Source organism: Juglans microcarpa x Juglans regia, chromosome 8S (genome assembly GCF_004785595.1).
Source record: "Juglans microcarpa x Juglans regia isolate MS1-56 chromosome 8S, Jm3101_v1.0, whole genome shotgun sequence".
Lineage (NCBI taxonomy): Eukaryota > Viridiplantae > Streptophyta > Magnoliopsida > Fagales > Juglandaceae > Juglans > Juglans microcarpa x Juglans regia.
In genome coordinates, this window is record NC_054609.1 from 4,973,606 (window position 1) to 4,986,570 (window position 12,965).

Consider the following 12,965-nt stretch of genomic DNA (forward strand, 5'->3'; position numbering starts at 1 on the left):
CTATGAAGAAAGCGTGGAGGCTAGCAAGAGACATACCATTTAGAGATCTGAATGCATTCCTAATAGTCATTGAATTTGAAGACCGGCGAGATAAGGATCGTGTTATTTGTAAAGTGTCTTGGTCTTTTGACAAGCACGTGGTGTTGGTACAGGAGGTTGATAGGAGTCAATAGGTTCATCAAATAATGTCGACGAAAGCCCTATTCTAGGTTTGAATTCATAATTTACCACTCATAGCCAGGAATGAGCATATTAGTTATCTTATTGGTAGCAAAACTAGAAGGGTGTAGGAAGCTGATCTTGAGAAGGGCAAAATGGCATGGGGTGAATTCATGAGAATTCCAATCAGCATTGACATTACAAAGCCTCTGTTAAGGGGTAAGAAGATAAACATTGGCTCTGCAGAACCTATATGGGTTCGTTTCTCATACGAACAACTTCCAAATTTTTGCTACTGTTGTGTAAAACTAGGGCATGGACATAAGGAGTGTGAGTCATGGCAAAAAGTGCAGACAAATTATGAAAAAGACGATTTCCCTTATGGGCAATGGATGCGAGCTGGTGGTCATGGTCGTAGGGGTTGGCCACGACAAGAACATAACAGAGAGATCAGATGCTCTACTCCGATAGAAGCTCTGGTGAAGAAAAGAAGGGAAGCAGAATTTTCATGGATAATGGCAATAATTCCAGGATCAAATTTCAAAAAACAAATCAATCAGATGATTGGATGAAGGAAGTTCCCAAGAATGCAAGGATGGACCCAAATTTTAAGGCAGATATCTTGGAGACTATTGTATAGTTAAGGGATAACGAAGTCGTGTCTTCAAGAGGTGGGGAGTTTGACTTTCAAAAAGAGCGGGTAGCGGTATATACGCAGGAAATGGAGCAAGATGAGAATGGTCTGCAAATGATGGAGGGGCAAAAGATGGGCTTACAAGGAGAAATCAATGGGCCAGAGGCTTATGTTGCGCTTAATACTAGGCCTACCTCACAAATAGATTCGCCCACAATGAAGAGTCAAGTTGAATTAGGCTCTCGTAAACTAGATGGCCTAATTAGCAGGAAAGGGAAACGCATGTCTCACATAGGCAAAATGACACAGACTCAAACACTGGATTCCAGCAGACAAAAATTACCAGAAAACGTAAAGAACCAAGGGGGGAGGATGAAGGCCTAGGAAGATCTACAAAAAGGAGCAATTTCAGAAGGGAGTGTAAGAGGAAAACGTGGAGAAAAACCAGATTATATCGGTGGTGGTTGGTGCTCAACCCTGTTGGGAACCATGAAAACCATCAGCTAGAATGCCCGTGGGCTTGGGAACCCACGCGACATTCATACACTTCGTGACTTAGTTCAAAAGGAAACGCTCGATATTTTAGTCTTACAAGAAACCAGATTGAAGGTCCGTGAATTTGATAATTGTAAGTACAAGCTTGGATTTACTAACTGTTTAATAGTCGATTATAGTGGTAGAAGGGGGAGATTGCTCTTTTATGGTGGAAGTATGTTAATCTCTCAATTTTGAATTACTCAAATTGCCATATTGATGCATGTGTTAAGGAAGATGATTCGAATAAGGGGGAGTGGTTTCTTACAGGTATCTATGGGCATAGTGAAACAAATCATAGATTTAGAACTTGGGAATTACTTAGATCCTTTTGTCGCGCAAGGGGGAGGCATGGCTTTAATTTGGTGATTTTAATGAAATCCTACACCAAGATAGAAAAAAATGGGGTGGTACCATGGTAGGGCTCTCCCTGAGAGACAAATGGCAGAATTTAGGGAGGTGATTAATGATTTTGCTTTGAGAGATTTGGGCTATAGAGGACCAAAATTCACATGGTGCAATGAAAAGAGGGTAAACACTGCATTAGTGAAAGATTTGACATGTTTATGGATTCCCAATGGTGGAGTAGATTTCCTCAGGCTAGTGTTACTCATGGAATGACAGCATACTCAGACCATATTCCTATATGGCTAGACTCTGATGGGATTGATACCAAGAGAAACGGGAAGGTGCCTTTTAAATTTGAAACTATGTGGATGAGGGAAAAAGGGTGTGATGATATCATTGAAGCAACATTGAGAAATGGATTAGGTAGCAATAATATGGAAGAGGTGATGACATTGATTTTAGAATGTTGTCAGAAGTAGAGCTGAGCAAAAATTTGACTGTCCGACTCCGACTCTGATATTGTACATATTTTATAAAAATATATGTATTTTTTATATATTAATCATATATATTTTATATAACTATAACTTATATAATTAATTAAATTCAATAATATACTTGTATGAGCAAATTATTATAAAATAATATGATTATACTATAATATAAATAGACTAAATTTACTAATAATAGTTTAGTATATGTAAACACCATACTATTAGCTATTATTACCAGATAACACTAATTTATAATAACAACTAATGTATAAACACTAATGTATAATAATATGTAATACTAATTATATAATAAATAATGTATAATAACGTTTAATACTAATGTATTATGTATAAACACAAATATATATTTATAATAACATGTAATAGTAATATATAATAACTAAAGTATAATAACATGTACTAGTAATGTATAATAACATGTAATATTAATGTATAAACATTAACATATAATAACATATAATACTAATGTATAATATCATTAATTTGTACAATGATTTATTTTTTTAATTTTGGTTATGTTTAAATAAAATTGAAATTGAAAAAATATTTTAAAAAAAGAAACTAAAATCTGGAAGCCCAAATTCGATTAATAAGAGTCCAAGATCAAATGGGCTAAGAAAAAAAAGCTCAAATCTGATTCTGCTCCTACAAGTCAGAGGTAGGGCACTCCAACTTCGACATTGTCGGTGCTCAGCCCTAGTCAGAAGCTGGACACTTGGAATCGTGCTAGCTTGGCAATATGCAATACCAATTACATAAGGCAAAGAAAAATCTTAAAATGGTACAATATAGAGATCCTCTCTATGAAAGAAGAGAAGAGCATAACTATGCAAGGGATGAAGTTCAAAAATGGCTGGAGAGAGATGAGATTATGTGGAGGCAGAGATCGAAAGCATTGTGGTTAAAGGAAGGGGACCATAATTAAAATTTTTTCACACGAAAGCATCACATAAAAGGAAGAAGAACAGACTTGTGAAGCTTCAGGATGATTCTGGTGAATGGCATGAAGAGCAGATGAGACATAAGATGATTCTAAGTTATTTTGAGAACTTGTTTTCAACCTCTGAACAAAATGCTCAAACAGTTTTTATCGAAAATTTAGCTAGAAGGTTACTAGTTCAATGAATGCTAAGCTAAGTAAGGAATATACAGAGATAGAACTTTTTGAAGCTTTGAAGCAAATGAACCCATTAAGGCTCTTGGAACTAATGGTATGGCCCTAGTGTTTTTCCAAAGATACTGGCATGTTGTTGGCAAACCTATTTCAACAGCAGTGTTGAGGGCATTAAGTACAGGTGAATTTCCTTCCTCATTGAACCATACAGACTTTATTACACTAATTCCCAAGGAAAAATCACCTGTTAAAGTTGCAGATTATAGACTAATAAGTTTGTGTAATGTAGTGTATAAGATGATTGCTAAAGTCAATGCCAATAGATTGAAGAATGTATTACCCTCTATCATATTAAATTCTCAAAGTGCATTTGTCCCGAGTCGACTAATTACTGATAATTTCCTAGTATCGTATGAACTTGTCCATTATCTAAAGCAGAAAATGAGTGGGAAAAAAGGATACATGTCTTTGAAATTGGACATGAGTAATGCATATAATCATGTTGAGTGGGGCTTTGTGCAAACAATAATGGAGGTTATGGGGATTAAGTAGAAACTGGTTGTGATGATTATGTATCGTGTTAGATCTGTGTCTTTTTCAATCTTGGTTAATGGAGAACCAAAGGGAGCTATTATACCTAGTAGAGGGCTGAGACAAGGGGACCATTTGTCCCCATATTTGTTTATTCTATGCATTGAAGGGTTAAACTCACTTATGAAATTAGGTAGGATGAATAAAGAGATCTCGAGTATTAAAATCTGCAGGGGGCACCTCATATAAACCATCTACTCTTTGCAGATGATAGTGTAATTTTCTGTAAAGTAAATGTAGAGAAAAACAGAAGGGTTGAATTTGTATTGGAGAAGTATGAGAAGGCTTCTGGTCAGAAAATAAACAAGGACAAAACCTCTATGGTTTTTAGTTGTATGTGAAGTCTGAAACTCAAGTTGAAATACTGCAATTATAGGAAGCTAGTGAAGTCTAACAACATGAGAAGTATTTAAGTATACCCTCTGTGATAGGTAGATGTAAATCAAAGGCTTTTTCAGAAATAAAGCAAAACGTTTGGCAAAAGCTATAGTGTTGCAAAGAACAAATGCTATCTCAAGATGGGAAGGAAATCTTGCTTAAGGCACTAGCCCACTCAATTCCAACATACCCGATGAGTTGCTTTCTATTACCCAGTGTTTTGTGTTCAAAACTGGAGGCAATGATGGCAAAGCTTTGGTGGGGTCGGAAAAAGAATGAAAGGAGGATTCACTGGATCAGTTGGCAAAAAATGTATGAGCCAAAGTTAAAGGTGGATTGGGCTTCAAAGATTTGAAGACTTTTAACCTAGCCTTACTAGCGAAACAAGGCTAGAGAATTTTGCAAGAGGAGGATTCAATGTTGCACAGAATCTTTAAGGCCATATACTTTCCTAAGGGACAGTTCTTGGAAGCTAGGTTGGGAACTAATCCTTCATATGCTTGGAGAGGTATATGGGAAGCAAAAAAGTGGCTGAGACAAGGCTGCAAATGGCGGATTGGTGATGGGAAGATTGCTAAACTGTGGAGGGATCAATGGATTCCAGCTCATCAGTCTCTACAAATGGAAGGCATTATCATAAGAGATGAAAATAAAGAAGACATCATGGATAGTATCATTGACAGTGGCACAAAGTGGTGGCATGGTGGGCAAAATCAAAACTCTCTTTAATCCAAATGTAGCAGCGGATGTTCTAAAAATCACAATATGCCCTAGAGAGTAGCCTAATAATGGGTATGGGTACAGGAAAAGAATGGGAAATTTAGGCTACGTTTGGGTAGTGAGAATACTTGGGAAGTGTTGAGAATGTTTGTGAATAGTAGTGAAAAAGTAATGAAAAAGTAATAATAAAATATTAAAAAGTAGGTGAAAAGTAATGAATAGTAGAAAAGTAGGTAAAAAGTAATAATAAAGTAAATAATAGTAGTAAGAGTACCTCAAGTACTCTCACTTGCCAAACACAGCCGTGTAAAAAGCTCCAACAGACTCATAAAAGAAAAGCACAGTAGTGACTTAGGGAAAATTTCAAATGTGATCAAATAACATGCTCTTTGGAAGATGACAGTTCCTAATAAAGTAAATGTGTTTGCTTGGAGAGCCTGTAAAGAAGGGCTCCCCACTCAATAAAATTTGCAACAAATTAAAGGTGATTACTGAAAGGATGTGTTGTTTTTGAAACCAAAGGTTTGAAGATCTCTCTCATGCCCATTTCAACTATCCAAAAATAAGAAATTCTTGGGATAAGTATATGCATATTATGGAAAAGATAGATAGAAATATGAAAGTGATGGATGTTGCATTGAAAGTGAAAGAATAAGGGAGTCCAGGGGAGTTGTCATTACTCTTCTTACTTGCTTGGGGTTTTGGTATCGAATGAATAGAATGGTGCATGATAAAGAATGCCTAGACCCGAGACAAGTGGTAGAACATGCAATGTTGACCGATCTTAAAGTTCTGCCTAAAACTAAGGTGAAGCAATACTACTGCTGGAAACCTCACTCTATAGGTTTCTTAAAACTAAATGTGGATGGAGCCATATTTTGTGATCTTCATAGGGCTGGTGTGGGTGCAATTCTCAGAGATGCAAAGAGTGACATTATTATGGTAGCTAGTAAAGTGGAAAGTGAAGTAGCGGATCCAAAAGCCATTGAGTTATTAACCATCTTTAAAGGCTTACAGATGATCTATGCAAATATGGGCATCTAGAAGATCATTGTTGAGAATGATTGCTTGCGGCTTGTGGAGGCACTGTAGGACAAAGATGAATCTGAAACTATGTTGGGTGTCCTATGAGTGAAGTTGAAAAGATACAAAGTAGTTTTGGTGAGTGTCAGTTTCAACATATTTTTAGAGAATGAAATGTGGCAGCACATAGGTTTGCACGAAATGTTTGGAATGTTGATAGCATAGACATGTGGTGGGACTGTTTTTCAAACTTTATTTCTCAAGTCATCTAACTTGATAAATGTTTGTAATCTCTTTATTAATGATATCTTGTTTTCCTATCAAAAAAATAATAATTATTAGTTAGGATAATTTCAGGTTATTTGCAGTTAGGGTTTTATATTATCGATCTATTATTCGAATAAGGGAGTAGATTAAAATATGGAAAAATCTGGTTGTAAGCAGATTTGCGCATCAATACGCACACCAATACTAAGGTGGAAATGTAAATTTTAATGAAACGGTGGGGATTTGAAAATAAACATTTGATAAAATAGTCAACGTCAACATTGGTGCATAAATTAGTCCGCAAATCCGCTTAAACGTAGAGGAGCTCTTAAAATATTACGAGTCTTTATATAAGTTAGTAGCATTTGATTTTATCTAAAATCTCTCGAAGCATCCTACAAAGAAGATCCGAGTTTCTCATATTATTTTAAATTTTCATGTTATTTGCTCGACTAATTAGGCACGTTAAACTGAGATAGTTTAACAATTGCAATAGATTTTATTTGGGCAGACCATCTCAACTACACAATTTGGATATGGACAACAATGTAAGGAGAGGAAAAAAAAAATGAGAAGATCATGATTACAATTTATTAGTGGCTAAAATCTTCCTCTCATTGGAAGTAAGAAATTTTATCTATTATACTCCAAACCTTATTAAACACAAACCGCATATATCTAGGGTTGTAAAAATAAATAGAAAAACGGCCCAACCTAGACCAAATAGGTTGGTTCGGTCCGGTTTTGAACCAGTTGATTCGGTCCGGGATCAGTTCTTCCATTTTAAAAATCAATCATAATGGAACCGGTCTCATTTTTTATTTTTTAGGACTAGACCGGATCGGTTCACATATTTATATATTTTTTAATTAATTTTTATATTATATATCATTTTTATAAATTATAATTATATATGAAATAAGGTTATATTATAATTTAGACAAAAAATTTTAGTCTTAAGCATGAACATTTATTTGATCATATGTTTAAAATATAAAATATATATTAATTATATTTTATGGCTTAATAAATTCTCAACATATTCATTTTGATAAAATTAGTAATACTAATATACATTAGTATATTAATTATTATATTATCAATAGGATATAGTAATAGTACTATACAAAAAGTATTATTATATACTAATAGTATTAGTGCATTACTAATATTTATATATATATATATATATTAATATATATATATCTCTAAGTATAAGGATTAGAGATTTAATATATATTAAAAACCAAAAAACTGCACTGAACTGAACCGAACCGAATCGAACCGAAACCGTTAAAACCGAAAGTGTTGGTTTAGGAAGATAACCGATACGGTATCTCAGTTTTTGAAAATGCAAAACCAATGTATACTATTTTGATCCCAAAATTTAATCAAAATTGGACCGATAACACCCTACATATATCCAACTTGTTATGTGTGAAATATGTATAGGCTTCATTCGATTTATAGTTTCTCTACGCTTCGATCCCCATGCATGCAATGCTACGAGAATAATAAGAATTGCTCAATATTAGAAGTTATAATCATGAATATTAAGCTGGTTTGATTACATAAAGTCAAACTATCTCATCTCATCTCATTTTATATAATTATTATAATTTTCTTAAATTTTTACATAGAATATAATAAACAATTCAATTATTTCAAATTTCAAAACAAAATTAATATTAAAAAATTATATTATAATAATATTTTATTTAAATTTTAACAAAATATCTCATCTTTTATCTAATGATCAATTGTGTAACCAAATGAGGTAGAAAATCCGAACCAACTACCATGAAATTATTAAAATATCAACCTTTCAGGTCCTTTTTTAAGTACGCTGTCTGACTTCACGCTAGACACTTCCGCAGTGACTGGAATTTGGACTTGCCAATGAAAGGGTCCCTGAAAAAGTCGCCACCAAGTTGATGGCTCATCTCTGCCATTCTTTCTTTTAATATCCTTAGAAATGTTGTCTTCCTCCTCTCCATCCACCAGTTAACAAGCTAGGCAAGCTGTTAATTTGTGTAGACCTTGAAGTATATTTTCATGATGTCCAAAATTATCATTGTTCTTTTCCATATCCTTCTTTCTTTTGAATTGAAGTATTCCAACGCACAAACTTGGATAAAAGCAGGTTACTGGTACTTCAAAAGCGATCTCCCTATTTCAGATATAAACTCTGCCCTCTTCACACACCTTCATTTCGCTTTTGCTGGTCTAAATTCTTTCTCCTATGAGCTCTCCATTTCTTCTGATGATGAGAAATACTTCACCAGCTTCACGAACACCGTCAAACAAAAGAACCCTTCAATCACGACTCTCCTCTCTATTGGGGGCGGAAGCGCGGACTACACAGTCCTTTCATTGATGGCCAGCAACGCTTCCCATAGAAAATCTTTCATCGATTCTTCAATAAAGATGGCCAGGCTTTATGGCTTCCAAGGCCTAGACTTTTGTTGGGTTTCAGCAAACACAAGCTCGGACATGATCAATATGGGATTACTCTTCCAAGAGTGGCGAGCAGCAGTGAATTCTGAGTCAGCAAAAAGCTCTGGCCTGACAGAACTGATCTTGACTGCTGCGGTTGAAATTTCACCAAATTTGGAGAGTGCTTCTTTCCCAGTGGACTCCATACGAGATAACTTGAATTGGGTAAATGTCATGGCTTACAACTTATATATGCCTGAGTGGTACAACTTTACCGCTGCTCAAGGAGCCTTATACGACCCTTCTGGCCATGTTAGCGCTGATGATGGTATTGGTGAATGGATTGGTGGCGGCTTGTCTGCTAGCAAGTTGGTTTTGAGTTTGCCTTTCTATGGCTATGCCTGGAACTTAGAGAATGCCAACGACAATGGCATAGGTGCACCGGCTACAGGTCCAGCCAATATTGGAGAAGATGGTTTCATACCTTCAAGAATATCAAGAGTTATATTCAGCGATATGGGGCTACTGTGAGATATAATAAAACATATGTAGTCAAATATTTGTCAGTTGGACCGATTTGGGTTAGCTTTGATGATGCTGAGGTGGTCAAAAGAAAGGTTGCTTATGCCAAACAGAAGAAACTTCTTGGTTACTCTGTGTGGGAAGTCTCATATGATGACAATTGGGAGCTTTCTCTAGCAGGTAAGAGATGCATGGAAATCATTCTGATGTTCGATATGCATAATACTTGAATTTTAGTCTATTTTCCAGCATATATTAAAAATTCAAATGGTTCGATATGACTTGAATGATAGATCATCTAATCTCAAAAAGAAGGCCAAAATTTGGAGATCCCAAGATAGATTTAACTCAGAATGGAAAATTAACTTGATCAGTCTCCAATTTTTGCTGAGGCTTGTCCAGATGCCAATTGCCACCCTTTTCCATTAGACGTATAATCTTTTCCTTTCTCCTTCTAGGTTTTGATTTAGAACGATCAGATTTTGGTCTGTCCTGTCACATGGGCTCATTCTCTTTTCTGTTTTATGGTTGTCCTCACTTGGCCGTCATTCAGGAAACTGATTTTTCAAGCATTTATGGGGTTGGCTTACAAAGAGATAAGACATGACACATGGCATTGATATTTATAGGCTTAATAAAGTAAACTAAATGAATGCCCTATTATCTCTGCAATTGAAGGTAGTTGAACTCTTGAGAATTTCTCATTGCTTTAAGATCATTTATCAAATATTCATCTCTCATAAGTTTCAATATGAGATGCATTAACAGCTCAAGGGGAGGACAAAAATCAAAAATCCCAAGTTTCCCGGAAAGTATTAGTACTCATTTTGACTCCAACTGCAACCATTGTTCTCCTATTAGGCCTTGTAATCTGTTACTTAAAGAGGAGAAAGCTCAAATTAAAAGGTAAACTTTGTTCTTCCACATTTATGATGCATCCACCATCTATCCTTCGTTATATTTAACCGCCATGATTGAGGATTCATATTCACTCCTTTTTTTCCAATATAGGAAAGTTTCTTACATCTAAAGAATCAAAATCCAAAATAAATCATATAGCAGCTGCTCCTAATCTGCAAGTCTTTACTTTGGCTGAGATTGAGGCAGCTACAGGTGAACTTTCAATTGAAAATAAACTTGGAGAGGGAGGTTATGGTCCCGTTTACAAGGTAAACTTCTACAACAGAAGTAGAAAATGTCTGGCAGCATCTTACTAAGTGGAAGATACAAATTGATCGTGGGTGTCTATTTATTTTGTCAGGGTGAATTACCAAATGGACAAGAAATAGCAGTGAAGCTCCTCTCAAAAACGTCTACACAAGGATTTGAAGAATTCAAGAATGAGGTTGTACTTACCGCGAAACTACAACATGTAAATCTTGTTCGACTTTTGGGATTCTGCACTGAAAGAAATGAACAGATGTTGATCTACGAATACATGCCCAACAAAAGCTTGGACTTCTACCTCTTTGGTTTGATATCTTTCCTGTCTTCAATTACAATAAATGCGAGAACTGTTAAATGGAATATCATATGAGCTTTTATGTATATTTTCCCATCATTTTCCTTTATGAGCCCCATGAAAGTTGTATGACTTGATTGCTTAATTATGATTTTCTTCGAAATAGACCCCAGCAAATCGTTTATACTGGATTGGAGAAGACGTATTGGCATCATTGAAGGGATAACTCGGGCTTCTGTATCTCCAAGAGTACTCAAGAATGACAATTATTCACAGAGACATAAAAGCTAGCAACATTTTACTGGATGAAGAGATGAAGCCTAAGATATCAGATTTTGGCATGGCTAGAACTTTCTTGAAACATGAACATGAAGCAAATACAGGCCGGATTGTTGGAACATAGTAAGTTTAATATTTCTCTCAAATAAATCCTTTTCATTCTAGATTTCTGGTTAACTGATGTTAAAATCTCCAATGCAGTGGTTATGTTCCTCCAGAATATGTTAAAAAGGGTGTCTACTCCACCAAATCTGATGTTTATAGTTTTGGAGTCTTGCTTCTACAAATCATTAGTGGAAAGAGAAATGCCTATTATTATGGTTTGGATGAAAACCTAAACCTCCTAGATTATGTAAGTAACATCACATTTAGTTTTAGTTTTTCCAGTGCTTGTCTTTCTAGTTTTTTCTACTTTAAAGGAAGTTAAAGAAACTATCAATTATAAATCTTAATAACACATGCTACATTGATACAGTACTATATAAAGAGCTTTTGGTCCCAATTCATGAAAAAAATATCAGGTTTTTGGTCACTGATCACATGGTAACAAAGGGGAGTGAGGGGAAAGATAATTCATGTGCTATGCCAAGATTTTGGAGATCGAAGTGTTAATAATAACACTCGTTTAAAGCTTATGTTTATGGTATGAAAGTTCAAAGAATGATAACTTATAAACCTCGTTTGTTTTTAGAGATGAGTTGAGATTAAAGTTAAAATGTTGAATAAAATATTATTAGAATATATTTTTTAATTTTATTTTTGTTTTGGGATTTAAAAAAGTTAAATTGTTCATTTTATTTTGTGTGAAAATTTAAAAAAATTGTAATAATGAGGTGAGAGATTTCAAAGTTTTGGGTTATTTATTCAATAACTAGCATTTTAAATTTTCAAACTATCATTTATTCAATAAATTTAGTTATTCATGCGTATCGCGCAAGTTTACTACTAGTCTTTTTCTTCATTCTTTTTCTTTAATGTAAGACTAAAGGAACACTGGCAAGCCAGCGTGGCTAGAAGCAGCTAACTAGATCTGCTGCATGTACTCTTGTTACACGAGTCAGGATTTACTAAATAAAAGATAATATTTAAGGAATCCTAACATAAGGATATTCTATTTGACACGAATTGAAACATCAAGGAGTGATCGTGTGAAATTAAAACCTCGGATAGTGATACGTGCATGAGGCAATTCTGTAGCAAATTTTCATTTCCACTCCATGACTGATGGGTAATAATACTCTGTAATTTCAGGCATATGAGCTGTGGAATGAAGACAAAGGGATGGAGCTTATGGATCCAGTTCTGGATGATACAATTTCGTCTTTGAAATTAATTCGATGCATGCAAACTGCTCTATTATGCGTCCAGGAAACAGCAAAAGATAGGCCATCCATGTTGGAAGTTTCATCAATGCTAAAAAATGAATCTGCAGCTCTAACAATTCCCAAAAAGCCAGCTTTTTCAAGAAAAACAGATGAAGATCAGGAGGAAGATCATAAGCCCATATTGCAGCAAGAAATTTGTTCTGATAATTTTGCTACAGTCTCAGAACTGGTAGCCAGATGAACACAAAGGTCTTGTGAAACATGATATCATTGTTGCCAAGATTTAAGACTCGTTTGGTGTAACAACCCCTCCCTAAAATGGGATGAGCTGCTACATTTCATCCTGCTCTTTTTTTCTTTTTCTTTGTTGAATAAAGAACCAACAGTTTGTCAAAGAGACCTGTATAACATACCAAAAATTTAGAAAAGGGACCTTCCCATTTTCTTTCATATTTCAAATTTCAAAAATACCTGTTTGAGAAGACATAAGACGGTCCCATTAATTACAAGCTAAAAACTATAGCCACTCTCCCGGGTAGAAACATCTACTCGGTTCACAAAAAAAGTAGTCTCAAAATACATGCCCCCAACAGTTTTACAAACCAACCAAAATAATCCAACATCAAATAAAAGACCCACCCCTAGGCTAACTCTAGGC

The 12,965-nt window shown here is 35.0% G+C and overlaps 1 protein-coding gene across 1 annotated transcript; it reads left to right on the forward strand.

Annotated features, from left to right (window-relative positions):
* The first annotated feature begins 880 nt into the window (after positions 1-880).
* Positions 881-12,548, forward strand: LOC121244146. The gene is given in 9 exon segments (XM_041142186.1): positions 881-1,144; positions 8,396-9,246; positions 9,306-9,421; positions 10,253-10,410; positions 10,503-10,713; positions 10,870-10,930; positions 10,932-11,105; positions 11,184-11,334; positions 12,234-12,548. Coding segments are annotated over 9 exon segments (2,301 nt in total).
* Positions 12,549-12,965: the final 417 nt, after the last annotated feature.